This window comes from Choloepus didactylus, chromosome 3 (assembly GCF_015220235.1).
Source record: "Choloepus didactylus isolate mChoDid1 chromosome 3, mChoDid1.pri, whole genome shotgun sequence".
NCBI classification, from domain to species: Eukaryota; Metazoa; Chordata; class Mammalia; order Pilosa; family Megalonychidae; genus Choloepus; species Choloepus didactylus.
The window spans coordinates 117700604-117728091 of record NC_051309.1 but is presented as its reverse complement, the minus strand read 5'-3'; the positions used below and the strand labels follow the sequence as shown (position 1 = coordinate 117728091).

The 27488-nt window shown below is 40.1% G+C and overlaps 1 protein-coding gene and 1 pseudogene across 1 annotated transcript; both read right to left on the bottom strand.

Annotated features, from left to right (window-relative positions):
- Positions 1-107: 107 nt before the first annotated feature.
- Positions 108-25233, bottom strand: LOC119529747 (cytochrome P450 2U1). Its single transcript, XM_037830424.1, has 5 exons — positions 24648-25233; positions 6997-7632; positions 4615-4776; positions 3265-3432; positions 108-2487 (listed from the first exon to the last, which is right to left on the bottom strand). Exons 1-5 carry the CDS (start codon positions 25114-25116, stop codon positions 2309-2311), a joined length of 1614 nt encoding a protein of 537 aa, XP_037686352.1. The 5' UTR covers positions 25117-25233; the 3' UTR covers positions 108-2308.
- LOC119529748 lies at positions 17055-17767 on the bottom strand (annotated as a pseudogene).
- Positions 25234-27488: the final 2255 nt, after the last annotated feature.

Here is a 27488-nt window from a genome sequence, read left to right as displayed (position 1 = left end):
GCGAGTCATGGTTTAAGCAGAGAGTTTAAGGTTTACTAGAGGAAGAAAGCAGATGGGAGCCAGCGAAAAGAAAGCAAGAAAATGGCTCCAGCTCTCTATATGAGAGCAGCATTTTTTAAAGGAAAAACCCACGTTGGGGGGGAAGGGTGCCTGCTGAGTGTGTCCTGTGCCTCGATTGGGTGAGTGCCTATCAATTTCTGGGCTGATAGGTTGCTAGGGTTCTGATGTATTGTTCTTTGAAATGCAGCTGTGTTATCTATCTAGGAAGAGCAGGCCTTTCTTGTTGTTCATCTTATGGGCATATTGATCTTGCCTTATCCATCCCCTGGGGGTCGAGGCGCCACCACAGCTGGAACAGCCTTGAACAGCCTTTATCCTTTAGTTTGTGTTGCAACTGGTTTTTCTGAGATAAGCTGTGGGGTCCCTAGGTCATAAATTCCTCCTATATACTAGATTCTTTTTCTGGAATCTGACATGCATGTCCAGTAATTTTTAAAAACTGGCTTTAATTAACATTAACAAATGACACATGCTAATTTTTAAGAAACAATAGTACAATCTGTTAATTATTCAAACAGGGTAGGCTTTTGCCCTTAAGTACACTCCTTAAGTCGTTCACATGTTACTGGGCACCCACTAGGAGCAAGGCACTGTGCTAGGCACTGTGAGGGAGGCAAACAGCAGGATAGCCCAGCCTCAGAGCTCAGACTGGGATGGAGAACAGCCCACACAGGAGGAGTTGACTGCTCTGAGGTCAAGTGCTGGCAATAGAGAGAAGCGGTTCAGAAAGCATGCTCCAGCTACAGAGACTGGTAGGTTTGAAACCCAGAGAGGGTCTAAACCGTGTGCCTTAACTTTTCTAAGCCTCAGTTCCATCAACTGCAAAATGGGAGTTTCTGTTAGGATTAAATAAGCATACAAGTAAAGCATTGAGTATGGTGCCAGCTTGAAAAAGGGCTCAAAACACAGTCGCTCATATTCTTACCATGATTACTTCTATACAGAGTAGTACTGTAGGTAAGCAAAGAAAAGGGCAATTCATTCTTTGGAGCATGGTGTTTTTGAGCAGTACTCTCACTGGGGGCAATATTGGCATCTGGGCAGACAATTCAACATTGTCTAGGGCTGTTCGAATGCTGCAGGAAATTTAGCATCCTGGCCCCCATAGCAGCAAAAGGCCGGTAGTCCCCCCATCCGTGTGTTAAGCAGAAACTTGCTGATGGCTGCACATTTGCAAACAGTCCCCTGTAGGCAGCTACTACCCCATGGACAACTGCAGACAATTTAATTCCGTTAATGAAGAATAGGAATTCCTGCCTGACTTTGACAGTAGGCAAGGATGAGGCCTGGAGGCGGGAAGAATGGGAAAGGAATGTTCAGTATAGTTTGGAAGAAGAAACCTTTCCTGATGAATCCCAGTATCAAAATTCCCAACTTCACCAAGCAGGGCTTAAGTCAAAAAGCAAAGCTACATCTTTGCAAGTAAACTCAGCCGGAAGGAATTCTGCCATGAAGCCACTTTTTCAGTGGGCTAAGTTCATGTAGTCCAAGTAGAAGGCAGTCATGTAAATTCAGATAAGAACTTTGCAGGAGGCTTTTTTAAAAATCCTGATTTCTTTTTGCCTCAACTAACTGGCCAAGGGTCCACTTCCTCCCATGTCTACAAAAACAAAGATTAAAACCTAAAATCATAAACAAAAAGGTAACATAATAAAACAAAATAAAAAAAACCAACACAGGATCTGTGCTGGGAAAAGCTCTAGCTCAATTAACCTAAACCCACCTCCCTCTGTGACAAAGTGCTCAAGTCTGAGCACCACTTTCTCATGGTCAGAAGTCTTAAACGGCCAGCAGGTAGGTCTTCCTTCTACTTCTGAATTTTCTCTCCAGAACCTAACAGTGTTTGGGTGATGCCAGAAAGGTAAGAGGCATTTTTCCTTCATTTGTGCTTAGAAGTAGAGAGAAAGCAAGTTGTGTTATCTTCATTTTCCAAACGGCGAGAAGAAATGTTCATTGATGGAAGCCACTGGGACTAAATCCAGATCATTTGCTTTCCAATCCAATATTGTGGATCTTGTCTCTCAATTACAGACAAACATTGCTAAAATGGCTGAAGTATCCTGCTAAGGAATCCTCTGAGATGAGAGCTCCTGTGTGCTCTATCCTCTCTCTTTCCAATCTCTCCCTAATCTAAGCCTACTCTGAAGATGCTGAATTGCTAGATCTGCAGTCAACTGAAGAAGGAAAAATCTGTTCAGAAGGACACATATTTATATATCTGTTCACCGTCTTTGCTTGGAAACTTTCTTCATCTCTTCGAAACAATTATATTAAATGGATGTGGGGCTAAAGTTAGACCAAATCTTCCAGTCAGGATGGGTTTCTTGGAGTCTTTAGGTAAAGCAAATGTGAAACTCTGCATTAGGCTCACAAACATCAGGAATAATTCCATCTTTGCCAGTTGCTCTCCCATACATACCCGCTTCCCTAAAAAATGAGATCAGAAAAAAGGGGAAAGATTATAATACAATTCCTTTACCTATTTCAAAAGGGACAGATTTATAGGAAATATCTAAATTTGAGTGTTTTAGATGCAGATAGAGGATTTCAAAATAAAACTGCCACATCTTCCACATGGCTTCTCACAATATATGCTGGTAAAATTTTTAAATAACAAGTTCATATTTTAAATCCTACTCATGAAAACCTATTCTCACCCTAGACAGGAACTAGTTACCAGATTCAGTGGGGCAGGCTACCCTGTCTCCACCATGCCTACTTATCTCTTTCCTTCCCACTCATGTGGAAGATTAAGGGGGAAGGGGAAATTCCCCATAATAAAATGATAAGTTAATAGAAGAAAATAATCTTTGGAGCTTTCCTTTTCCATAGAAGAAATCCAAATGTTACAATTCAATAACCAAAAAGAGGGGCTGGTAAGATTAGAGAACTTGCCCTCTCACCCACCAACTCAGCAGGACAGAAATTTTTCTGAACTCCAACAGTTTCCTAGGACCCAAAGAGTCACCTGGGCAGCTCAGAAAGAAAGATTTCTAGTAATATTTCAGAATTTATAACCAACTGCTCTCCTTTTATTTTTAAGGTCTGAAATGAACATAACGGAGATACATTACCTAAATTATTTATCTCATCTCTTAAATTAGAGTACAAAGAAAAGAAACATTATTAAAACAACACGAATTAATAAAAGATTCTTTTAGTTCTACTTCTTTTTAAATTATGCCATTAAAAAATTTAACTGACCTATTCCAAAAGGAATAAAGGTGTCTTTTTTAATGAGTTGTCCTTGAGCATCAAGAAATCGATTAGGGCAGAAATCTTCTGGTTTCTCCCAAATGACTGGGTCTCTGTGTACTGACCACAAGTTGGGTAAGACTATTGTGTCTTTAGGAATGGTATAACCTTGGAGCACTAAAACAAACAAACAAACAAACAAAAAACACACAATGTCATTCAACATGCCATTTCTACTAATTCTCCCTAAACATCATTATCTAAAAAAAAAAAAAAAAAAAAATCTAGCTACAAGTCTTATCAACTGGCATCCTTCTCTCCTCACCTTCTCAGGATCTAGCCTGAGACAATGCACAGGAAGTACTCAAATGAGCATTGAATGAGTGAATTAAATCAAACCATAAAACCACGGCAATTAAGAGAAAAACTGAAACAAATAATAAGTCACTGTAGGTAGATTTTCCCTAAAAATTCAAGTTAGGTTCCCAATATGTGTATAAATTTCTACAGTTTACAAAGTCTTTTATGTCCACAAAACTATGGTGAGGAAGGTAAACTAAGATAAAGGGATATACAGGGAAGTTATCACAGGCTCTCAGCAGCTGGCAAGTTAATATGTACTACAAACTGTTCCCAAGAGATACCGTAAAGAAAGTGTATCTGCTTTGCACCAAAGATACTGTTACCTGATCCAGTCCCCTTTGCAAGGGGTTGTCTCAGACAGCTGGCTTATTACTGGATTCAAACAACATTGTAATGGACAGCCTCCAGAGGAGGTAAATTCCCCATTACTAGGAATGTTTAAAGAGTATCTGGATGGTTATTCATCAAGGACAGGATCAAATGGAAACCTTTCACTGAAGATGAGAGGTTGAAACATGTGACCTTAGAATCAGATGGTCCCCTGTAATTTTTCAGTACATTTTGTTTCTGATGAAGAATTATACAAATTGAAGTAGGATTATTCCCAGCTAAAATCCTTATTCCACATTTAGACCAGTTCTTCTGAACCTCCCCCCACACCCTGCCCAGAGGAGTACAGAGAGGCACTTTTATCAATTCTGGAGTTGCTGCCAACATGACCAACTGAAACTGCAGCATGATTTGTTTTGCCAGTGTAAGCATAACGTTCTGAGGGCTAGAAGAGCTATTTATAAAACAAAGCAGAGCTGGAAAGCCCATACAACTAATAATGCACAACTGAGGGCTGAAACCTTTCCTGTACGTTTGCTTCTCCACAATGCAATCCTAAACCCTCAAAAGGACCAAGGTAGGTAATGGGCAGCACACCTCGTCTCCACTGGATTAGGGGCTGTGCTTTCCTCAAGGGTGTTCAGAGGAGGAAGTCTCCGGACTTGCCTGTTTTCTCTGATGTCATATGAGGAATGGAGAGTGGCACCACCACAGCCAGCCTCTGCACCTCCATGATGGTGGCTTCTGTGTAGGGCATCTTGACCTTGTCAGTGAGAGACGGGGCTCGGTCAGGGCCAATGACCCTTTCAATTTCTTCATGAACCTTTTCTATACAAAAAAAAAAAAAAAAGGAACAAATAAAATAGGGAAGGGAAGCCCAGAAGAGAGCTGAGACTATTTTGCCTGCATACTTCCCATCTCCACTTATGCACTATTGATAAGTTGGCAGTACCTACCTGATTCAGCATGAGTGAAGTGAAACATTGGTCAGATCCTGCCAGTAGAGACATTTACCACCAAAGACCCCATTCCACTCTGACTTTGTAGGAGGATAGCAGCAGAGATAGATAAGGGCAAAAGTGAAAGTGCTCTGGATTCAGGAGCACCGTGAATCATCCTCTCTTATTGTTGCAGTTTGAAGATGTTATGTACCCCAGAAAATCACGTTCCTAAACTTAATCCATTCCTGTGGGTGCAGATCTATTGAGGTGGGATCTTTTGATTAGGTTATTTCAAATGAGATGTGACTCACCCCATTCAAGGTGGGTCTTATTCCCCTTACTGGAGTACTTTATAAGATGAAACACATACAGAAGCGAAGAGATGAAATTAAAAGAAACCCACAGAGAAACATCCAGAGAAGTTTAGAGAACAGCCACAGATGGAGAAGTCAGAAGCTGAAGCAAGGAAACCTGGGAGAGAACGGCCAGCAGATGTTGCCATGTGACTTGCTATCTGACAGAGGAGCCCAAGCTCACAAGCAACCGGTTTTCAGAGAAGGTATCATCTCATTGATGCCTTAACTGGGACATTTTCATGGCCTTAGAACTATAAATTTGTAAACTAATAAATCCCCATTGTTAAAAGTCAGTCCACGTCTGGTATATTGCATTTCATCTGCTGTAGCAAACCAAAACACTTACGAACACTGATTGATTCTCTAAGCAGACTATGGCGATGTGTGGTAGACCAAGATGGCCCCAAAAGATACCCACATCTTGATACATACACATCTATGTACAGTGCTCTCCCACTTTGTACCCAGTTGATCTATGTGAATAAGGCAGTAGTGATGGGGGAAGGCAACTGCCATGTCAACTAGCCCTAAGGAAAGTTCCTAGTGGCAAGGAATTGAGGCCTCCAGCCAATACCCATGTGAGTGAGCAGTTCTGGAAGTGGAACCTTCAGCCCCAGTCACTTCTACAGATGACTGCAGCTCCAGCCAACATCTTGACTGCCAACTTCATAAGAGACCCTGAGCTAGAACCCACCCAGGCTAAATTGCCCCTGAATTCCTGACTCTCAGAAACTTCATGAGTAATACATGTTTGTTGTTTTAGTCTACTAAATTTTATGATGATTTGTTACTTAGAAATAGATAATTACTACAGGTAGGCAAAATCCCATCTGTGGTAGGGAGAATAATGGCCCCCCAAGGACATCCATACCCTAATTCCCAGAACCTGTGAATATGTTACCTTCAGGACAAAAGGGACTACAGAGATGTGATTAAATTAAGGACCCCGAGATGGGGAGATTATCCTGGTGCACCAAGTCTAATCACATTGTCCTTAAATTGGAGAGTCCTTCTTAGCTAAGCGTTCAGCCAGAGGGAGATGTGACTACGGAAAAATGGTCAGAGAGATGCAACGTTGCTGGCTTTGAAGACAGAGGAAAGAGACCATAAGCCAAGGAATGTGGGCAGCCTCTAGAAGCTGGAAATGGCAAGGAAATGGATTCTTTCCTACATTTTAGCCCGGTGAGATCTGTGTTGAACTTCTAACCTAGAGAACTATAAGATAATAAATTTGAATTGTTTTAAGTCATTACATTTGTGGTAATTTGTTACAGCATCAGTAGAAAACCAATACACCATCCTTCCTTGTACTCATCCTCCATGAACTGCTACTTCCATTTACTACCTATTGGTGTTGACATAATGACCTTGTGAGAGTCACATAGCTTCTCTGGGCCTCTGTTCTCCATTTTCAAAACAAGATGAAAGGAATAAGATGATAATTGTGATTCCCTTCAGCTCTAAAATGCTATCCTTCTCTAAAGTTTTTCTCCATCACAGATTTCACAGAGCATCAGACCTGTAGAAATTTAAAGCAGGGACAAGAAATTTATGACATTAGTCTCATTGTCTTGGAACATAAGGGTTCACTGTTAATGCCTTACCAGTTCCTATAAGATACAAGTATTTCCATTTCATTTTCCAGGTTGAAGATATCTCTTAGTCCTGGGAGTAAGAGGATCACAGAGGTTGCTGATCTTGATTTAAATAACTTGGTTTTGCTGTGAATAAAATGAATATCTATTAATTACCTTGAACATCGAGGTTCAGTGACATATACAGAAGGCACCAAAGCAAAGAGTTGGTTGTGGTATCAGTCCCAGCAATGAAGAGATCACCAATGATATAAAATAAGTATTCTTCATCAAAACTACTGCTGCTATTATGTTTCCTCTCCTCCTCCATGTGAAGAAGGTACATATCAATGAAGTCCTGAGGGTTGTCTACATCCAGCGACTCTCGATGATCTTGGATGATTTTTTTAAGGAAAATGGTTAAATCCTTTTCAATTTGTCTTAACTCCTTAAATGGTCCAAATGGAAGGTAATAAAACCAGGAGCATATGTTGACCAGGAGGACCTGGCTGTTCAGAGAAATTTCTAACCCTCGTGACATAAAACCGAGCATCTTCTTAAATTGACCATTGGTGTAGTCAAAGCGCTGGCCAAAGCACAAAGAGCAAATGATGTTAGAGACAGCATTGCTGATGATGGGGAAAGGACTGAAGGGTTTTCCTCCATGCTTTTGCATTTCCTCTTTCACATACTTGAACTCTTCAATAATCTTGGGCTCCAAGCTAAGCTTTCCCAAGCCAAAATGACGAAGAGTTGAATGGGAGAACCTCCTATGTTGTCTCCAGACTGGCCCATAACGTGCGAAAACAATCCCTACAAAAGGACACCAAGAACACAAGGTAAGAGAGAGTGATACCGGATAATGCTGAATATGACCTACCATGAAGGATATTCTGTATTTCTTAAGTCATTTGTGCAAAGTTCATATACAGGGTCACAGATAAAGACCACCAGCCAAGAAGAACGATTAAGCAAAATTTAATTATCAAGGTAGTATATGTTTCTAATAACAACAAAAGTCATATCCAATTAAGAAAATTTGTTATAAAGGCTATTATTATAGATAGTGATTCCTGGTGAAATGGAAAGCAATGAGCTTCAATTTCCAAAATTAGTGTGAATTTCAAAACTTTATATTTTTATAAGAGCGACTCCAGGCTTAGAAAACATTTCAGGACAGAAATGCCCATATTCTAAACATATTCTAGATGCCCACATTCTAAACATTAAGAACAGAAGATACGTATAGTAATGGATCACACACACGAGAGCAGGAACAAGTTCTGATTGTGCTCACAATTAAAATCCCTGCAGCTGGCATAGTGCTGGGTACACAGGAGGAGCTTGTCAAATATTAAGAGAATAAATGAACTGCCCAACTGGATTAGAACCATTGACCATCCAGTTTGGAATCTAATAACTAAGTAGGTAATCTAAAAGGCAATAGCTTTTGTAGTTGGCAATAGCCCTACATTTAAAACATCTGAACTCATTAATGTCTTGTGCAACTATATCTTATTTGATTCTCGTATATTATGTTATACATCTGCCACCACTGAACCCAACAAAATTGCTCCCAGATATTACATCAAGAGTTTTCTCAAACATTCCCTGTTTCTTCTCACCTATTTCACCCTCCTATTTTCCATTGTGTTTTTTATCATTTCAGCCAGTTCTCCTGCTTTCTTCACTTTTAACCTATCTTGTTTTTGCTACTTTCAAAGACATGCTCCATTCATTCAACAAATAGTTCTGAATGTCTACCACTTGCAAGGCATTGGGGTATTGAGGATACAGTTGAGAATTAGACAAAAAAAGTCTTTAATGTGAATGAAATTTTTAAAAACTGCTCAATGGTTAACTCTTCTTACAATCTCTTATACTCTATAAATGCCTCTTAAATTAAATATCCATGTGGTCAAATGTGTCAGACAATCTACCAACTTTACTTTCTCCCTCTGATCCCCACTGGTACCTTCCACATTTCTGCTCAAATCTACACTGGTTACTCGCTAAGCCTTTTGGGCAGACACTGTTTTATCAGTTCCATTAGTCATAATTTAGGAATTTCTTTTGACTTGGAACCCTTGTTTCCTGGATCCTGTATCTTCCTCTTTCTTGTTTTACTCCCTAATTTTGATGAAGCATATCCTCTAGTCTTTGCTTGAGAAGAGATGCCTGGGAGGTAACTTTCTTAAGACTTTGCATGAATGAAAATATTTATTTTAATTTTTGCACTTGATCAATACTTTTTATCTCAGAATTTTGAAGGCCTTGCTGCTAAGAGCAGATTTCTGAGTCATAAAACATGTACATCTTCAATATTAGAAGACATTGCCACATAATTCTCCAAAATGGAGTATACAAAGTGTACCCATGAGAAAAAGTTGGAATGTCTTCAGATGCAGAAATATGTGCCAAGTGAATGCAAAACCTTGAAGTATGCTAGTTTGCTAAAAAGAAAAGAGCTTCAAATTTATTACATCTACCTAATTTTTCTTTCTAATTATATACAATTACATATATTATATATGTTAGACGTCATTATATGTAACTATATATAATTATAGAGTATATGTAAATAACTAGACAACAATGAAAGCATTTTTTATATCAATTATTACATAAAGTCAACTATGGTTTTAAATCTCAGAAAATTATTTGAAAAGTGTCATCTGAGATAATTAATTTGGTAACTATTTTGTTAGTTGCGTTCACAGATACCTTAGAAATTATGTCATGCAAATACCTGTATCTAAATCTATCTCTAGGAGAAACTAAGATGGTGGCTAGGTGAGACAGGGCAAAAAAACATCTCTGTGAAAAACACTAGATAAAAACCAGAGAGTGACCCAGAATACCAGTTACAGCGATGCGCCAGCTGGACGAGGTCTCCTAGTTCCACAGGGGCCGTATACTTGGTGAAAACGGGAGTCTGCATTCTGAAACAAGTGAGTAAGCTGGCTGGAAGACCCACAGTCGCGCGGTAGTCTGGAGAAGCCAGGGGTTGGCATTTGGAGACTGACTGGTTCTTTTAAAAAAAAAAAAAGGGGGAAAACCCAGGAGCGGCTGCAGTTGCGATAGTGGGAACCACGCAGTAAAATACAGCAAGAGGGGGCTGGGCCGGCCTCTCGGTGTCTGGCCTGGAGGATAGCCCGCTGCAGACACCCTCGGTGCCAGGGGAGCAGAGGGAAGAGCCGGAAGCTGAAAGAAACCCCGCGGCTCGCAGCTGGCTCCCCGGAGGGCTGGATAAACTCCTGCCCGGGGCAGTGCCCACAGCCCAGAGCCCCGCCAGTTGTCCTGGAGCTGGGAAGGAGGAACTGTGTGAGGAGAGGGGTTGAGACGCCCCTTTCAGCCATTTTTGCATCAGGCTGAGAGCGCCCCTGCCCGGCCCAGTGGCCTGGGGCTTCCCTTGAGGGACAGCATGCACTGGTGATGTAGTACGGCATTCCCTCGGCAGAGGTCCTGGAGGATCGCGGCTGGGAGGGGGGACCCACTTGGAGAACCCAGGGACACTATGCCAAGTCCGGTGGTTTGTGGGACAGCGAGAGAGAGGATCTGGGGCTGAAATGAAATGAAGGCTTAGACTCTTGCGGTGGCCTTGAATCTCCGGGAACCTAAGGGATGTGAATATTAAAGCTGCCCTTCCTCCCTGGCCACCCGGACACACGCCCCACATTCAGGGTGGACAGCTCCGGCAACACACCCAAACTGAGTTCTCCAACTGAACCCCACAAGAATCATTCCCCCACACACCGTGGGAACAAGGTTGAGAACTGACCTGAGGGGTATACGTGACTCACAGATGCCATTTGCAGATTAGTTAGAGAAAGCGTACGCCACCAAATTGAAAAATTAGATTGGTATCTTTTCTTTACAACTTGAAAGAACCCTATCAAGCAAAGCAAATGCCAAGAGGCCAAAAACAACAGAAAATCTTAATGTATATGATAAAACCAGACGATATGGAGAACCCGATCCCAAACACCAAAATCAGAATATCAGAAGAGACACAGTATTTGGCACAATTAATCAAAGAACTACAATCGAGGGATGAAAACATGGCAAAGGATTTAAAGGACAACAAGAAGACCATGGCCCAGGATATAAGTGACATAAAGAAGACCCTAGAAGAGCATAAAGAAGACATTGCAAGAGTAAATAAAAAAATAGAAGATCTTATGGAAATAAAAGAAACTATTGGCCAAATTAAAAAGACTGAATATTCACAACACAAGATTAGAGGAAGCTGAACAACATCTCAGTGTCCTAGAAGTCCACAGAACAGAAAATGAAAGAACAAAAGAAAGAATGGGGAAAAAAATCAAAACAATTGAAATGGATCTCAGGGATACAATAGATAAAATAAAACATCTAAACTTAAGACTCATTGGTGTCCCAGAAGGGGAAGAGAAAGGTAAAGGTCTAGAAAGAGTATTCAAAGAAATTGTTGGGGAAAACTTCCCCAATCTTCTACACAATATAAATACACAAAGCATAAATGCCCAGCAAACTCCAAATAGAATAAATCCAAATAAACCCACTCCGAGACATATTCTGATCAAACTCTCAAATACTGAAGAGAAGGAGCAAGTTCTGAAAGCAGCAAGAGAAAAGCAATTCACCACATACAAAGAAAACAACATAAGACTAAGTTGTGACTACTCAGCGGCCACCATGGAGGCAAGAAGGCAGTGGCATGATATATGTAAAATTCTGAGAGAGAAAAATTTCCAACCAAGAATACTTTATCCAGCAAAACTCTCCTTCAAATGTGAGGGAGAGCTTAAATTTTTCACAGACAAACAAATGCTGAGAGAGTTTGCCAATAAAAGACCTGCCCTACTTCAGATACTAAGGGGAGCCCTACCGACAGAGAAAGAAAGAAAGGAGAAAGAGATATAGAGAATTTTAACAGACATATATAGAACCTTACATCCCAAATCACCAGGACACTCATTTTTCTCTAGCGATCACGGCTCTTTCTCCAGAAGGGACCATAAGCTGGGACATAAAACAAGCCTCAATAAATTAAAAAAAAAAAAATTGAATATACTCAAAGCACATTCTCCAACCACAATGGAATACAAATAGAAATCAATAATTGTTGAATTGTAACTCCAGTATTTACTTCCTACATGATATAAAATACACAAACTCTAATGACAAATCAGTGGTTTTGAATTCAACGTAAAATATATAATTTCAGACAACTATATAAAGGTGGGGGAATGGAGGAGTATAGGAACATAGTTTATATGTCCTATTGAAATGAAGGTGGTGTCAAAGAAAAACAAGATTGTTATGGATTTAAGAGGTTAATTTTAAGCCCCACAGTAAACACAAAGAAATTATCAGAGAATATGACCATAGAGATGAAAAGTAGAGTATGGGTTAAGAGAAATGGGGGAAGGGGCAATGGGGAGTTAAATCTATCTCTATCTATATATTTATGTATGTATCTACATGTAAAATAAAATACATGTTCTCTGCCAGGGTCTAGGTGAAAACAAATTTCCTTGTTTCCTTTTGCTGATGACCAAGTTTGCTGTGTGTTCTTTGCCTAACACACATTTTCACCCAGATTAAGCCCTTCAAGAATTGTCCTTAACCATGGGCAGGTCTTTTCCTGTGGAGTATTCAGAGGCAACATGTTGCAGGGCCTCCTCCTTTTTTCTTGAACAGATGTGGTCTCTCAGGCCAACTTCAAAATTTGATGGTAATTTTAACTATACTCTCACTGAGATCTTTCATATGACATCTTTGCTTTATCCTATTTCCTACAGTTTCTCAAGGAACTTTATATTTCCTTTGTTAGGATACAGATATCATCTGTTCACCATCTTCTAAACTACACATTTGTGTAGTATGACCTTATGTATTATAAAAATATTGTTGTCAAGCAATATACCATTCTTCTATCAGTTTTTCTGACATTTATTTAGAGTCTTTTATATGACAGATAATAAGGGCACATAGATTTAAACAGTCCCTGTTCTTAAGATACTTATAGTCTTGTGAGGACCTGGGTAAACCAACAAATCTTACACACTGTTGTATGCTGGAGGTGTTTTGAGTTGCAGTGTAGACATAGGGGGCAGAGCACCCAGTCAGCTGAGGGAAGGCAGTGCTTCTCAGAACAGATGACTTCCAGACTGATAATTCATTTGAAATACAGATGCACATGGAGACACATTTTGGGTCAATAGAAGAACTTGAGCAAAGTCAAAGAGCGTAGTTTCAAGACGGGCTAAATTATCTTCGAATAGAAATCAGGTTTTTTAGGTTAGGCAAGGATATGGAGAAAACCTTCTCAGAAGGTGCTAAGATTCAAGAACTGTGGCTTTTGACCATGAGCTGACAGGAATGAAGAAGTACAAGAAAGAAGAGGGGACCAAAGAGGGATTGCCTGAGAATGGTAGGGATGAGAGGCATGGACAGAATTAATTGCCTTAGGGTTTCAAATTTTGCAAAACACATGCACTGGAGCCAGAATGGCTTAGGATCTTAGGAGTGTTGGAAGAGGTTCAGATCCAGCCTACAATTGTTGACATCTTCTTCATCCTTAGCCCTGAAAAGTCGCAGTACGCAGAGATGTGTACAAATATTTCACTTTGAGAAGGATAATAACACTGAAAAATAAAAATGGCTTCAAAGCAATCATTAAGACTCTTTTGGATGGGAATGATATAAACATATTCTCAAACTAGTTTAGGTAATAAAGGGCAATTTGCTCATGGAACCACACAACAGGAAGGGCAGGTGTCACAATGTCTAAGACAAAATGCCACAGAACTCTTTTCCTCACACCTATTTTTCACATCTCTGCCTGACTGCCTTCATTCTTTCCTACTGCAAACCAAATTTATCCACAGAGGAGCTACATTGAGATGCCTACTTCCCCAGTTTCACCAACAGAGAGAAAAGCCCTTATTCCTCAGCTCCAACTTGAAAAACTCTGGGGAAAGATTCAAATGAATCCAGCCAGACACCCACAGTGATATGAATTTGGGGTCCCTTAAGTTTACTGTGTGGCTTGAGGTTGATGTCATGAGTATAAATCACTTGACAACAGATATGCAGTTATGAAATCTTCAGTTCCGTGCTCACCCACCAGACTAATCACTGTTGCAAAGAGATAAGTTTTTTATCAATCCACCTTTAATCAGACGTCCATCCCTGGACTTACCACTATGGACCAGGGAGGCAAGTTCACGTAAAGATATGGCAGGTTGTGCTCAAACTATAGTAATGGGTGTGAGAGGTGGTGGGAGACAAAGAGCACCTCAGAAGAAGGGAATACTATTTCCAGAAGAATGAGTGTTAGGCTTACATAAAAACCTACCTCCAATCAAATATGGGATAAACCAAATGGACTATGATACATTCTCACAAAGGACTATCACATAGCTCTTACGGATTTTGTAGAATATTGAATAACATGAAAATATGTTTACAATACTTTAAGTGATAAAAGCAATTTTAAAGAGTATGAAGAATATGATTCCATTTTAAGAAAACAAACACATTTTAAAAAATACATGTACATATAGAAGACTGGAAGGCAATACATAAAAATAATGTCAATAATGTCTGTCTAAAAATAATACCGATTACACATGATTTTTAATCTTTTTTCCCTTTTCCATGTGTTACGTTTTTCAACAAGCATGTATTACTATAATAATGAAATTATTTAAACATCAAATTTGATTCAATTCTACATTGATCACATATACATTTTCTCCCTCCCGAAGCAGAGAAAGTGTTCTGCACTGATACATTTGCCCCTTTCCTTGCATAAGGTCATAAAATCGTTCCTATTAATGGAAAGTCAGGCCCTCTTGATAAGAGCATGTAACTATTCCAAATACATATTTCACTGCATATTCAGTTATCCTGTTTTCCTCATACATTTTCAAATTCCCGAGGTGAACTTTCATTTTCTATTTATCCTCATTTCTTAATTTCATTTTGCATCTTGTTCCCCTTTGACGTAACCAGTACTGACTGATCCAGTCCTACTTTTAGACTTCTTCAAAATTTGCTTTCACCTCCTGTTCCAGTTTGCTAAAGCTGCCAGGATGTGAAATACCAGAAATGGATTGGCTTTTATAAAGGGAATTTATTTGGTTACACAGTTACAGTCTTAAGGCCATAAAGTGTCCAAGGTAAGGCATCAACAATCAGGTTTACATTTTTCTTAAATTTTTCTTCATTTTTCAATACCTCCCTCACCCCCTGCCACCCCCAGAAAAAGGATAAAGAAAAATATCAGGTAATTTGCACTGCTTGACTTAAAAAAAAAAGTTTTTTGTGTTAAGGATAGAATATTCTTTAATTGGCAGGTAGAGAATGAAAGCTACACCAAATAAAAATAATGGGTTTTGATCACTTAGAAAATTATAAGGAATCAAGATTACCTAGAAGGATATTTTAAAAATTCCCAACTGTCAAAAATACCTTTATTTCCTGATATACAGACTCCTTCCTGCAATGACAAGTTAGTGCAACTAGATAAGATCAAAAATTGGCACAATGTTGAGTTCAGACCTACAGGGTAAATGTATTAAGTGGTTGGCAGTTCAACTGCCAAACGACGATCTAAACTCAATAAATTGCTTATGGCATGATAGATTTTGACTGAGTTTACATTAAGTTTAACAGTGGTAGATATATATAAAAAGAAAAGAGTTTACCATTTCAGAGTATTTAAGGGTAAGAAAAATATATAAACAAAGTTTTTTGCAATGTAGTTTAAACCCTCAAATAAATTGTACTATACAAGAACAACTAATACACAATAACACGGCACCAAAGATGTACCCAATACCATGGCCTGAATTTCTGCATTTTTCTTTCTTTTAACGGCAGCCACATTGGCTTATTAGTTCTAACTCAAACGTGCAACTGCTCCACATACATTCCGACTCCTCCACATACATCCCAACTCCTTCACATACCCCAGACATTTGCCATACAAAAAAACAAAAAAACAGCATAATGAGTAGGAAGCCAGCTGTCCCACCTGATCAAAAGCAAGTATTCTAAGTTTATAAGGCTTTTCTATAAAAGGGTCTTCAACGTCTGCATAGTCCACAAAGAATTTTAAAAATGCTACTCCTACTTTAGGAGGCTCAAATATGCAATCTGAAACATGAGTGAGAAACAACTGTTTTAGTTAAAAACACTGACTTCAAGTCAGGGTAAAAAATTTCACCAAAAAGAAAGTATGACTGAATAAGTGATCTCCCCCTTTCCTTAGCCCATAGAAAAATAATGTGCGTAACTTTTCCTTCAAAGTAAGCTGAAAAATTTTTTAATGGATAATTTTTAAATGGTTTTCAGAAAATCTTATTATCTTTTCTAACCTAAAGTCAATGAATGACATCGGCAAAGAATATACAGCATAGAAAAACTCAAGAACTAGTGGTTAACACAACATTGGGAAAGGTAATAGGATAAAAAACTGTAATAAAGTGGTAAATGGCAGAACACAGCAGCCACCTGAAATCACAAGCAGTCAAGTTCACGAGCGATGTGCCTGCTTTCAAGGTAACAGCTCTTTCTGGGCAGCCTAGCTCTGGGAGGGAGGCCTCATGAGGAATAGAGGTCTGTGCATCACTTTCCTCCAACTTCCAAGAAAGAATTACAGGGAAGAGAACAACATGCACCTAGATGTGTGCCATTTGCTTCTGATGGTCAAAGTGAATTTTGCATTTCTTCCCCAAAGCTAAAAAAACAAACAAAAAAACAAAACAAAACAAAACAAAAAACTTGAGAAAAATAATTTTCTATGAATTATTCTATATTTCAGATTTCTTTTCCTGCAAAATTTAATATAGTGATCAATAGATTAAAAGATAATATACCAGTACAAAAATACCTACACTAGATTATTAAAATTGTAAGACTATTTTTAAATTCATAAAAATAGTACTGTACTGGCTGAGTATAACTATAGTTCCAGTTTTTGGTGCCTCATGCTAAACAGAATTGGAGAAACTAACACTGTGTGGGGGAAGGGGAGGGCGGGGAACCATTACCCGAACTTACTACCATTTAAAAACGGTCAAGAGTTGCCACATTGGGGGCTCATTCTTTAAAATGCTGTTTAGAATATCAGTTAAAATGTTTGAACAAGTAAAGTCTTTCGCTACTCTATACTATCATGTTTGCAGTAGAGGTCTGGTGAAAAGCAACCCTGTGTTTCATTCACTCAGTCTCACGGACGCTCTCAGCAGCAATGCATCAGGGAAGGGGCACCATCTCCACTACAGAAGCCCACCAAGGGCAGCTGCCTCGTATGCAGAATCAGAGGCCTCACAGTGCACAACCGAAGGTCTGGGTCTGATTCAGTGCTGTGATTGGAGGTTCAGGGTGCCTTGTCTGGGTAATTTTCTGTTTGGGATTTTTGTGTTTTCTTCTTCAATTTCACTTTCACAGACGTGAACACACCGCACTTGGGTTGATTTCGTTTCTTCATGTAGTTCACATCTCTCTCCTGGATCCAATTTGGAAACAGCACAGAATAAACCATTACTTGTAACAGGCATTACATCCTAGTGTTTCACTGGACATCTGTATCTGTGCAAAACACAGCTTCAGCTTTTTCCTGTAGGTCTGTTTCATGAAGTTCTATTTGAGCTCTTGCTGCTGCTTCAGGTTTGCTGAAATTTATTCCAACTTTTCTAAAGCTTGTAAACAATTGAAATGTAACCTGGTCTTCATAGAGGGTAAAAAGTGCTTCAAATCTTTCCTTCTCTTGTACTTTAAACATTGCTTCATGGACACTGCAAGCAAAGTAAGGTGGGCAGATCACTTAAATCCATCACCTTTTCCAAATCATCTTCATCTTCTCCCCAAACCATCTCTTCTTCTTTTCTTGGTTACTGCTACAGAAATCTGACTGGCTGTCATTCCACCCTTTCACAGTGTCCCTTAGCATTATCCCCTAAATTTAGGCCTTTTCAGTTTTTTAAGTTCTAGGATGTCTACCAGGCACCTACTACGTGCTTGGCTACTGCAAGAAAGAAGGAAAGAGGCCCGGGGCCACCTGACGCTGCTCTCCAGTGAGGCTTTGGGCAGCCCCAGGCAGAGAGCAGAGGTGGGTGGGGCACCAGCACCTGCAGCCCGGCCACCGGGCTCTCCAAGCCGGCGGGAGCAGATGCCTCTGTGAGGATGCCAGCGGCGTGTAGCACTGATATTTAAGTTTTAATAAAAACATACCAAATAAAGTTACCTATTGTTTATGGATCTGGAAGCAAATCTGACTGGTGGACTTCTATGAACTATCTGAACAATGTAAAATCAATGCCTTACAAGAAAATTGGGGCCCTAGTGATAGAAGCTAGTGAGGGGGAATGATAATCTAATATGTTCAGAAATGTTAACGATGGTGAATTCAAAGGTATGGTAATGGGATTAAAAGTATCAGAGTTGTATTGAGAATAGGATTGAAAGGAGTTGTTTAAAGGCCTGTTTCCCACAGATCAGCACCACAAATATAGATAGGAGCTTGCATGATATAATTCTAAGGTATGACACCAGCACAGAGAGTTGACATCAGAAGGGTATATGGGAAAAATCTACATATTGCACACTAGGGACTATAATTAATAGGAATACCATACTAGTACTACACAAATATTAGGGACAAATAATTAAGGGCTGACAAGAGCTATGAGATGTTTTGGGTCACAAGAATTGTTTAAAATGGAGAGTGATGAGGATTGTACAACTAAGTGATGATAATGTGAGATATGGATGGATTATTGTGGATATAACATATGCTATGTGAACTTAGGAACCCCCTACTTTATAAGTCAAGCCCTCGATATTGAGGCTTGCTCAGGTGAAACTAATGGCTGTAGAGAGGAGGCTAAGCTCACCTGTTGCTATGCCTAGGCGTCACCTCCAGAGAACCTCTTTTGTTGCTCAAATGTGGACTTTCTTTCTCTAAGCCTAACTCTGCAAATAAATTCATCACCCTCCCCACCAATGTCAGACAGGACACCCAAGATGAATGAGTTTTCTGGCGACATGGGACATGGATTCCAGAAATGAGCCTGACCCTGGCACCGAGGGATTGAGAATGCTTTTTGACCAGAAGGGGGAAAAGAAAGGCAACAAAATTAGGTTTTAGTGGCTAAGAGAATTCATATACAGTCAGGAGATTGTCCTGGAGGTTACTCATATGCAAGCCTCACCTACATATGCCAAATGACCACAATAGATAGGCCCAAATGAACAACAGTCCCAAAAACCTTAAAGAATACCTGGATCCCTATCTGAAACTCTAAAAAAGGTTTCACTCACTAAGTTTATTCATCAGAAACTTAGATCCTTCAGAGTGCTCATATGCTAGCTAAGCCCCCAAACCCAGAGGCAACAGCCTCTTCAAGAACATCAACTAGATGTGTCCCCTTTGCTCATAAAGTTGACACCCCTTTTCAACATGAACAGGTTAGGGTGGTCACTGCCTAGGCATCCCTGAAGACTGGGAAAGTGACTGAACTAGAGGAAGGGGTAGCAACAGACAAAATAGAATTTAACAAAGGGCAATGAATACTGAATCTTCAAATAATTTTCTTTTTCTTAGTTGTTATGGTGTTAGAATAGCTAGAAGGAAAGAAATGAAATGGTGGAACTGTAACCCATAGCATCCTTTGAAATTTGTTCTATAGCTACCTGTTAAATGGTAATTTGAAAGCTATACCTTTTTGTATATATGTTATATTTCACAATAAGGAAATGGCTAAAACTATAGTACTATAACTCATAACTTTAGAAATTTCCTATATATCTATTTGTTAAATCATACTTTGAAAGATATTACCTTTTTGTATATATATTTCATAATAAAGAAATATCTGAAACTGGAATTATAACCTACAATATTCTTTGAAATTTGCTAACTACTTGTTAAATGCACTTGGAAAGTTGTCACTTTTATGTATGTATCTTATCTTACATTATTGAAAAAATGAAAAAAAAAAAGCCATATAATTAATTCTTTGGCCACTTCTAGGCATTATCCTGTAAAATTAATCTGAGGTATATGTGAAGATTCTGCTATATGTTATAAATATATTTGCCACAGTATTTGTTTATAACAGAAAGACAATAGAAGTTACAAATGTCCAGCAATAGGGGAATGGATAGGGGATGGAATGTTATTGTAGTCATTAAAAACTATGTGAAATATTGGAAGCATAATATTTAATGTCTTTCAAATATTTTCAAATAAATTAAGTGAAAATTTTAATAGAAGCAAAAGTTAATGATTGAACAATATCTATTAAACATCTACTATAACTAATCACTATTCTAGACACTGTGATAAAACAGAGAATAAAACAGGCAAAAATCCTGCTATATAGACCTTAAAAATATCTGAGTGGTAGATAAATGAGTTTATATTGCTCTCTGAACTTTATATTTGAAGTATTTTATAATAAAAATGTGATGTGCATTGATTGCATACTTCGGATGGTTTGTATGGTATGTGAATATATCTCAATAAAATTGCATTTCAAACAAATGTGATGTGCACAAATCTTTTATAAGAAATAGACCACACTTAGACTGAAGCACTGCTTTAGTAGCCTTGCCTCTGATTTTCTCTTCCTGCCCAGGAAAAGAATCGGGTAGATTAATGAGGTTGTTGATCATAGCTGGTGTTGAATATCTTTATGGCCTATCTGGCTTACCATAGTTTTTATGGATTTAAAAGAATACTGACCAAATCATGAAATTTTGAAAAATCCAAATATAATAACCTTTCCATGTTCTAGAACATTTTGGCAAATATGCCAAACTAATTATTCATAGCCTTTCTATGCACAGTTTATGAAATATCCCTTTCTCTGCTAGCTTCTGACAGGAAATTCTTCAAAAATACCTTGCGTTCAATATTTAACAAAGTTATTGATCTTTAATCCCTAATTACGTCTTTTCTATTATGGCCCATGCCTCTTGTTTCAGGGCAATTTCACTTTTTACTCTTTTACCAATGAAAACAGTAGCCAAAGCTGCCTCCGGCTGTCCTTAACTCTTGCTAACCTCAGCACCTAGGCCTTAGCTCCAACAGCCTCACTTCTCCAAGGTAACTGTGCTGTCCATTTCTCAGTCTGTGAAGCCTACTCTTTTTTTTTTTAATTCAATTTTATTGAGATATATTCACATACCATGCAGTCATACAAAGCATACATTCAATTGTTCACAGTACCATTACATAGTTGTGCGTTCATCACCAAAATTAATTTTTGAACATTTTCATTACCACACACACAAAAGTAATAAGAATAAAAATTAAAGTGAAAATCTAAAGTGACAATTAAAGTAAAAAAGAGCACTGGGTGCTTTTTTTTTTTTTGCCCCCATTTTTCTACTCATCCATCCATGTACTGGACAAAGGGGAATGTGGTCCATATGGCTTTCCCAATCACATTGCCACCCCTCATAAGCTAAATTGTTATACAATCATCTTCAAGATTCAAGGGTTCTGGGTTGTAGTTTGATAGTTTCAGGTATTTGCTGCTAGCTATTCCGATTCATTAGAACCTAAAAAGCGTTGTCTATATTGTGCGTAAGAGTGCCCACCAGAGTGACCTCTCGGCTCCTTTTGGAATCTCTCTGCCACTGAAGCTTATTTCATTTCCTTTCACATTCCCCTTTTGGTCAAGAAGATGTTCTCCATCCCACGATGCCGGGTCTAGATTCCTCCCCAGGAGTCATATTCCACATTGCCAGGGAGATTCACTCCCCTGGGTGTCTGATCCCACGTAGGGGGGAGGGCAGTGATTTCACCTTTCAAGTTGGCTTAGCCAGAGAGAGAGGGCCACATCTGAGCAACAAAGAGGCATTCAGGAGAAGGTTCTTAGGCACAATTATAGGGAGGCCTAGCCTCTCCTTTACAGCAACAGTCTTCCCAAGGGCAAGTCCTGTGGTAGAGGGCTCAGCCCATCAAACCACCAGTCCCCTATGTCTTGTGAGCCCATCAGGAACCATCGAGGTGGGAAGCCCAATACCTCTGCCTTCTCCACCAGCTCCTCAGGGGGCTCTAGATATTTTTTCATTTTTTTTTTAATTAACTTCTTCTTTTTAATTAACTATATCAAAAAATTAATAAAAAAAACATTTCAAACAACATGTTGGAAGTAAAGTAGTTATTTTAGGTTAGCTGTCTTTTTCTTACTCCTTTGTTATGGTTTGTTTGAAGCCTACTCTTAAATCTTCTGCTACTTCATCCATTGATGGGCATCTTGAAATAAACTCACATTTTTCCCCTTTTATTCTTGCTATCAAAAAAATTTAATTAAAAAATAAATTCCTTAACTATCTCTATTTTCTTTCTCAGCTGAGCAATGGTTATTCCAAGTTAAGTCCATAACTATTTTCTTTGTGACATATGGTTCTTGCTTTACCTTCTCTTGTCAGTCATCTTCACAAGACACAGAAATTCTTTCATGGCACATTCACTCAGCACATATCTCTTAGAGTATCAGAGCAGCGTTGCCTAACAAATCCTAACTGTCTCTTAGAGGAATGAATGTTTCTGTTGAGATACTGAAGCACCAAGTTACCTCAGGCTCCCAGCCCCCATCCTAAATAGAGAGCTAAGGATAAACAGTGATCCAACTAATGCTTAGAGATTGCCTTAATATAGATTCTTGACAAACATTTACTGTGTTAACATTTGGGCACTGTGCTATTAGGACATGAAGGAAGAACATTTAATTCTTACCTTCAAGAAGTCTAATGAGATGTGCAACACAAATTACAATACAATGTGATAAGTGCAGCAAAAGATGCATACATGCACGTATTCATTCATTTCTTGATTACCTCCTGTGTGACAAGCAGTGGGAGTACAGTGGTTAACAAGATGAGCAAAATCCTTGTCCTCAGGGAGCTTACATTCTAGTAGCAAGCAGGGGTAGGACAGACTAAGTACTTTCAAAGTGCTCAATGAATGAAATAAGGTGTGGTACTGGGCAATGACTAACACAGGACTAAAAGGGGACAACTGGATTTCAAGTCCTGAGGAATGACAAGGAGTTGGCCAAGTGAAAAATTATTCCAGGTCCAAGGAAGACAAACACTATAGTTTGAGGCAGGTACAAGCTTGGCAAGAATCAGCTTAGCACATCTAGGACAGAAAGGCCAGGTTGAAACGTACAAGTAAAGGGAGAGTAGAACGAGATAAAATCAGAAAGGCGGACGGGGCGAGATCCTTCAGGGCACAATAGGACAATTATAGAGTTAGAAGCAATTAATTTCAGCAGGGGAGTGACATGATTTAATTCATAATTTTTAAAATAGCTCTTTCTAGCTGCTGTGTGAATAAAAGATTAGAGTGGAAGCAGGCAGGCTGCTTAAGACACTTCTTGAAGTATTAGGTGAGAAATGATGGTAGCTTGGATGAGGGTGGTGTCTGTGGAGATGGGGAGACGTAGATGGATGCAGGACATATATTTGTAGGAATTGACAAGACCTGATTAACTGGAAAGGGGATGAGGGGGAGTGCAGCTTGTGATGGAACAGTGATATCATAAAGAGAAGGGAAGCTCAAAGAACATTTTCTCAAAGAGATGACACCTAAGCACAATTTAAAAAGTGGATAGGAGTTCTCCAGACAGTGAAGAGATTGGAAGAGAATTCTAGGTAGAAGCAGCAGCATGTATGAAGGCATTGGGAGTGGGTGAGGGTACGAACAGTGACATTTATTTCTCAGTGGGACATTTAGAGCATTATTATGATCACCATTACTATTACGTGTCTAAAATCCTGATGCAAAATGCTGGCCTTATCAGATGCTAAAAAGCCTGGCTCTCCTTATGCCACATTACAGGGTTGGGAAGTAGCAGCTCATTTACTTAATAAATACTTGTTGAGCTCCTACTATGTTGCCAGGCAGGACAAATAATAATTTTGTCCCTAGAAGTCAGTCTAGTGGTGAAGACCCACATTCAGGCTGAAGTTACAAAATTATGTAACCTCAGTTTTGATAAGTACAGGGAAGGAAAAGTACATAGTGCAATGAAATTGGCTCTTAAGGGAGCCTAGCCTACTTGGAGAGTCAGCAATAAAAGGATTCCCTGAGGAAAAGACATTTAAACTGACACCTGATGGGGAGGAGTGACCTGGACAAAGAAGTCTGGGACCTATCCCAGGCAAGAAGGCAAAGGGACTGACAAAAAGAGAAAAAGAAAAAGAAAAAAAAAAGCGAAGAGTTAAGGAAAGGGCAAATTTGATTTTCCACTGCAGCAGATATGTTTTCCAACCTGCACAAAAGCCCAGTTTTAGACTCTCATAAGCCAGAATCACAGAGGCTATAAAACCAGTGTATTAGGTTTGCTAACAGGGCTCAGAGTTTCTGGACCTTCTGTCTCAAAGGAAAAGATCTCAAACTCTTGCACTCAAAACTAACGGTGGAAGAATATCACTCCCTCTTTCCAGTGACACCAAAGTTTCTCACCGGGGCCACAATCTGAAGGGCGAAGGATCCGTCTGGGAAGTAGCAAATACTTCAGGAAGAATGGAACCTGGCTTCACACCTTTTCGTCCATCCCCTCTCAATTTCCCAGTGGGCTTCCTACGCCTGATCCAGGAATCTGAACAAGTCACGCATCCATGATGGGATCTTAGAGGTATCCCGAAGGGGAGGCGCCGCCACCACTACCCCTCTTAGGCGCAGGATGCGGGTGTGAGGCTGAAAAGGCTGAGCGCGCCTGGAAGGGGTGGCTGGAGCCGCAGCCCGGGCGCACCTGGAGTCTCATCCCTGGCATCGCGCGATCACACAGCCCGCCCGCAACCCTGCTCACCCTTTCCCTTGGTTATGATGGAGGTGAGAGGCACCCGCGGGCGGTCGCTGAAGACTTCGGCCTGCTGCACCAGCGCCTCGCGCACGCTGTGGAAGTCGTTGAGGAATACCACCAGGTAGTGGCCGATGAATAAGCTGAACACGTTGCCGTACAAGCGGGCTAGGTTGTCCAGGAGCATCTGCGGGCACAGGGCCGCGGTCTCCAGCTCTGCGACCCTCGCCTTGCGGTACACCCAGCTGTACCGCCGGAGGAAGGGCGGCAGCAGCACGTGACCAAAGTTGCCCACCAGTGGCCAGGGCCTGGGCCCAGGGGGGATGTTCCGCTCCCGGTCCCACTGCAGCCAGCGCCAGCCGAGCAGCACTGCGAGGCCGAAAAGCAGCAGCGCGCCACCGGTAGGATCCTGCGGCAGCAGCCCCAGAGGCGCGCCCAGAAGGCTCAGAGGCCAGGGCGGGCCCCCGGTAGAGGCCATGGCTAGTGCACCGGGGAGGACGTCTACACCCGCAACCCTTGGGCTCTCCTAGCCGACCGCAAGAGACAAGCACGCACACACCCGCCTGCGGCCGCCTGCTGCCTACTCCACAGTGGAAAGTCCGGGGTGGAGAAGCCCGAGGCAGGGGCCGCGGCGGATTGGCTGCAACTACCGCATTCTTCCCGCCTCCCCTCCAATCAGCAACGCCTGAGCGGAGCTGGGGTAAGCGCCCCGCCACCCGGCAGGAGAGGTCAGCCAAAGAGGAGAGTGCGCAGTCCAGAAGTTTGCCTCTGAAACTCTTTTGTGCCCCTCTTCGGGGTCGGGGTTAGTGGTGACCGAGCGTAAGACAAAGATGCTTGCAACATAAACCCTGCGCTTTGATTGGCTGTCGGATTTCCTTGAGTCAATAATCAGTTGACGAACGAATGGTGATTGAGCGCATAAACCGTGCCAAGTTTTGCACGGTCCCAGAGAGACTACGGTGAACAAGCCCCTGAGATGACTCAGCCTCAACACTAGCATCTCTGCCTTGACCTGGGAGCGTGAAGATCCCACCCTACCCCGAAAAGAGGATCGGGAAGGGGAGACGCCGCCGTCACTTTGCTGTAGGACGCGGTTGCAAAAATACAGGGTTATTTCTTTTCCAAAGCAGGATTCGCAGGAAGAACGGACCATTTCCTTCACCCAGAGGCAGCAGGATGATGGGAAATCAACGAGATGTAGAATTTGTTGGTGTAGGCAGCCAACGCTGCGGAAAGGATCGTGGGGGACCCAGGGCAGCTTTTAGAACTTGCCAGAGGCAGAAAAAAAAACCCTTTATGCAAAGGGAGAACGTTAAGAGAACATTTCTGCGTAGTATAAAACAGAAGCTGTAATCCAGGTATTGAAAAACACGAATTTGTTTGGGGGAATAAGCGTCTAATAGTATGAGAGGAAAATTAATCAGGTGGGGGAGGGGCGACTCTATTATTACTGTATTACAAACGTGAAATGTTGAGGCTAAGATAGTAAGTGTGTAATGTATAACAAAGTACTTTAATTTCTGTGATAACGGCCCCTCCCTGGGTACTTCCGTTTCCATCTTATACAGGCTAAATCTTCTGGTTTCCCTTTATATTAGGTAGACAGGTGGAATTGTCTATCTTTGACCATTTTTTTCTACTAAAAGGTCAGTTTCATGAGTCAACCTAATAGATAATAATGAACAAATATGTTCATTGCCCAGGTTTCTTCTGATCGGCACAATTTTCCTCCACACAATTAAAAAATTACGAACAACAATCTGTTCTTATAAAAGCATTGAGTCCTCTTTATTCATTCTGATACATTGTAATTTTTTCTATAAATAAGTGATGCCAGTAGGCTATCTTGAATTTCAAGTCCACGTTGTACTCCTAGTACTATTTTTGCCATGCTCTTCACTAGTTATTTTAAGCTTACCAGAAACAAAACAAAAGGAAAAGAAACAACTCATCTCTACTATAATTTGCCATCAATTGCCAAGTTACTTTTCTTCTTTTTTGAATTCTAAAGAAGAGAATTTTAAAATTTAAACCACTTGTTTGCAGATATGGTCTTCAACATGTCACCTGATTTCTCTTCATAGCCTTGCTTTCTAAAATAGGAGCCATTAACATCTTTCCTTACAAGCTGCTTAAATTAAAAAATGCACTTAAAATATTTGAAGATGTGACTAATTTAACAACCCTAATAGACACCTGCTTTACTGTGCAGGATATAATTCAAATCATAGCATTTTTTTCCAAATATTCTCTTATTTTCTTTCAGTAAACCTCTGAGGCAGATAGAAAGCTTCATTGTTTATAACACTATGGATAAATTATTTTAAACATAAAGCCACATAGCTAATCAGTGCTTTTAGGGGTGAATTTCCTCAAATTACATTCAGGGTTTTCTTGCCAGACACTGGAATACTTTATGCTCCATCCTTCCTATTTTAAATAGGTAAATAAGATAATAATTAGTAGTAGTAAAAGAGAATACTAAAAGGTCGTTGGGGCAGGGAGAAGTGGAAGGAAGACAAGGAGAGCATTAAGGGAAAAAAAATCATTTTTATTGAGGCCCCAAAGATTATTTTAAACCACTCACTTTCCCATTGAAATCCTTCTTGCACTACATGGCTTTTGGCCAAAATCATTGGTAACAGTATATCCAAAATATCTAAGTACTTTTATTTTGTTACCAGGAGTAGTGTTAAATTACTCTATTTGTAAAACTGCAGTTGTCCAGCTGGTCTGTAATTCCCTGGAGGTAAATGCCTCACAACTCTTACAATTCCACTAGCCATCTAAAAATTAACCCTTTCATTTCCTTTAAGTTCCTATAATTTGCTTCTCATATACTCCTTTGAG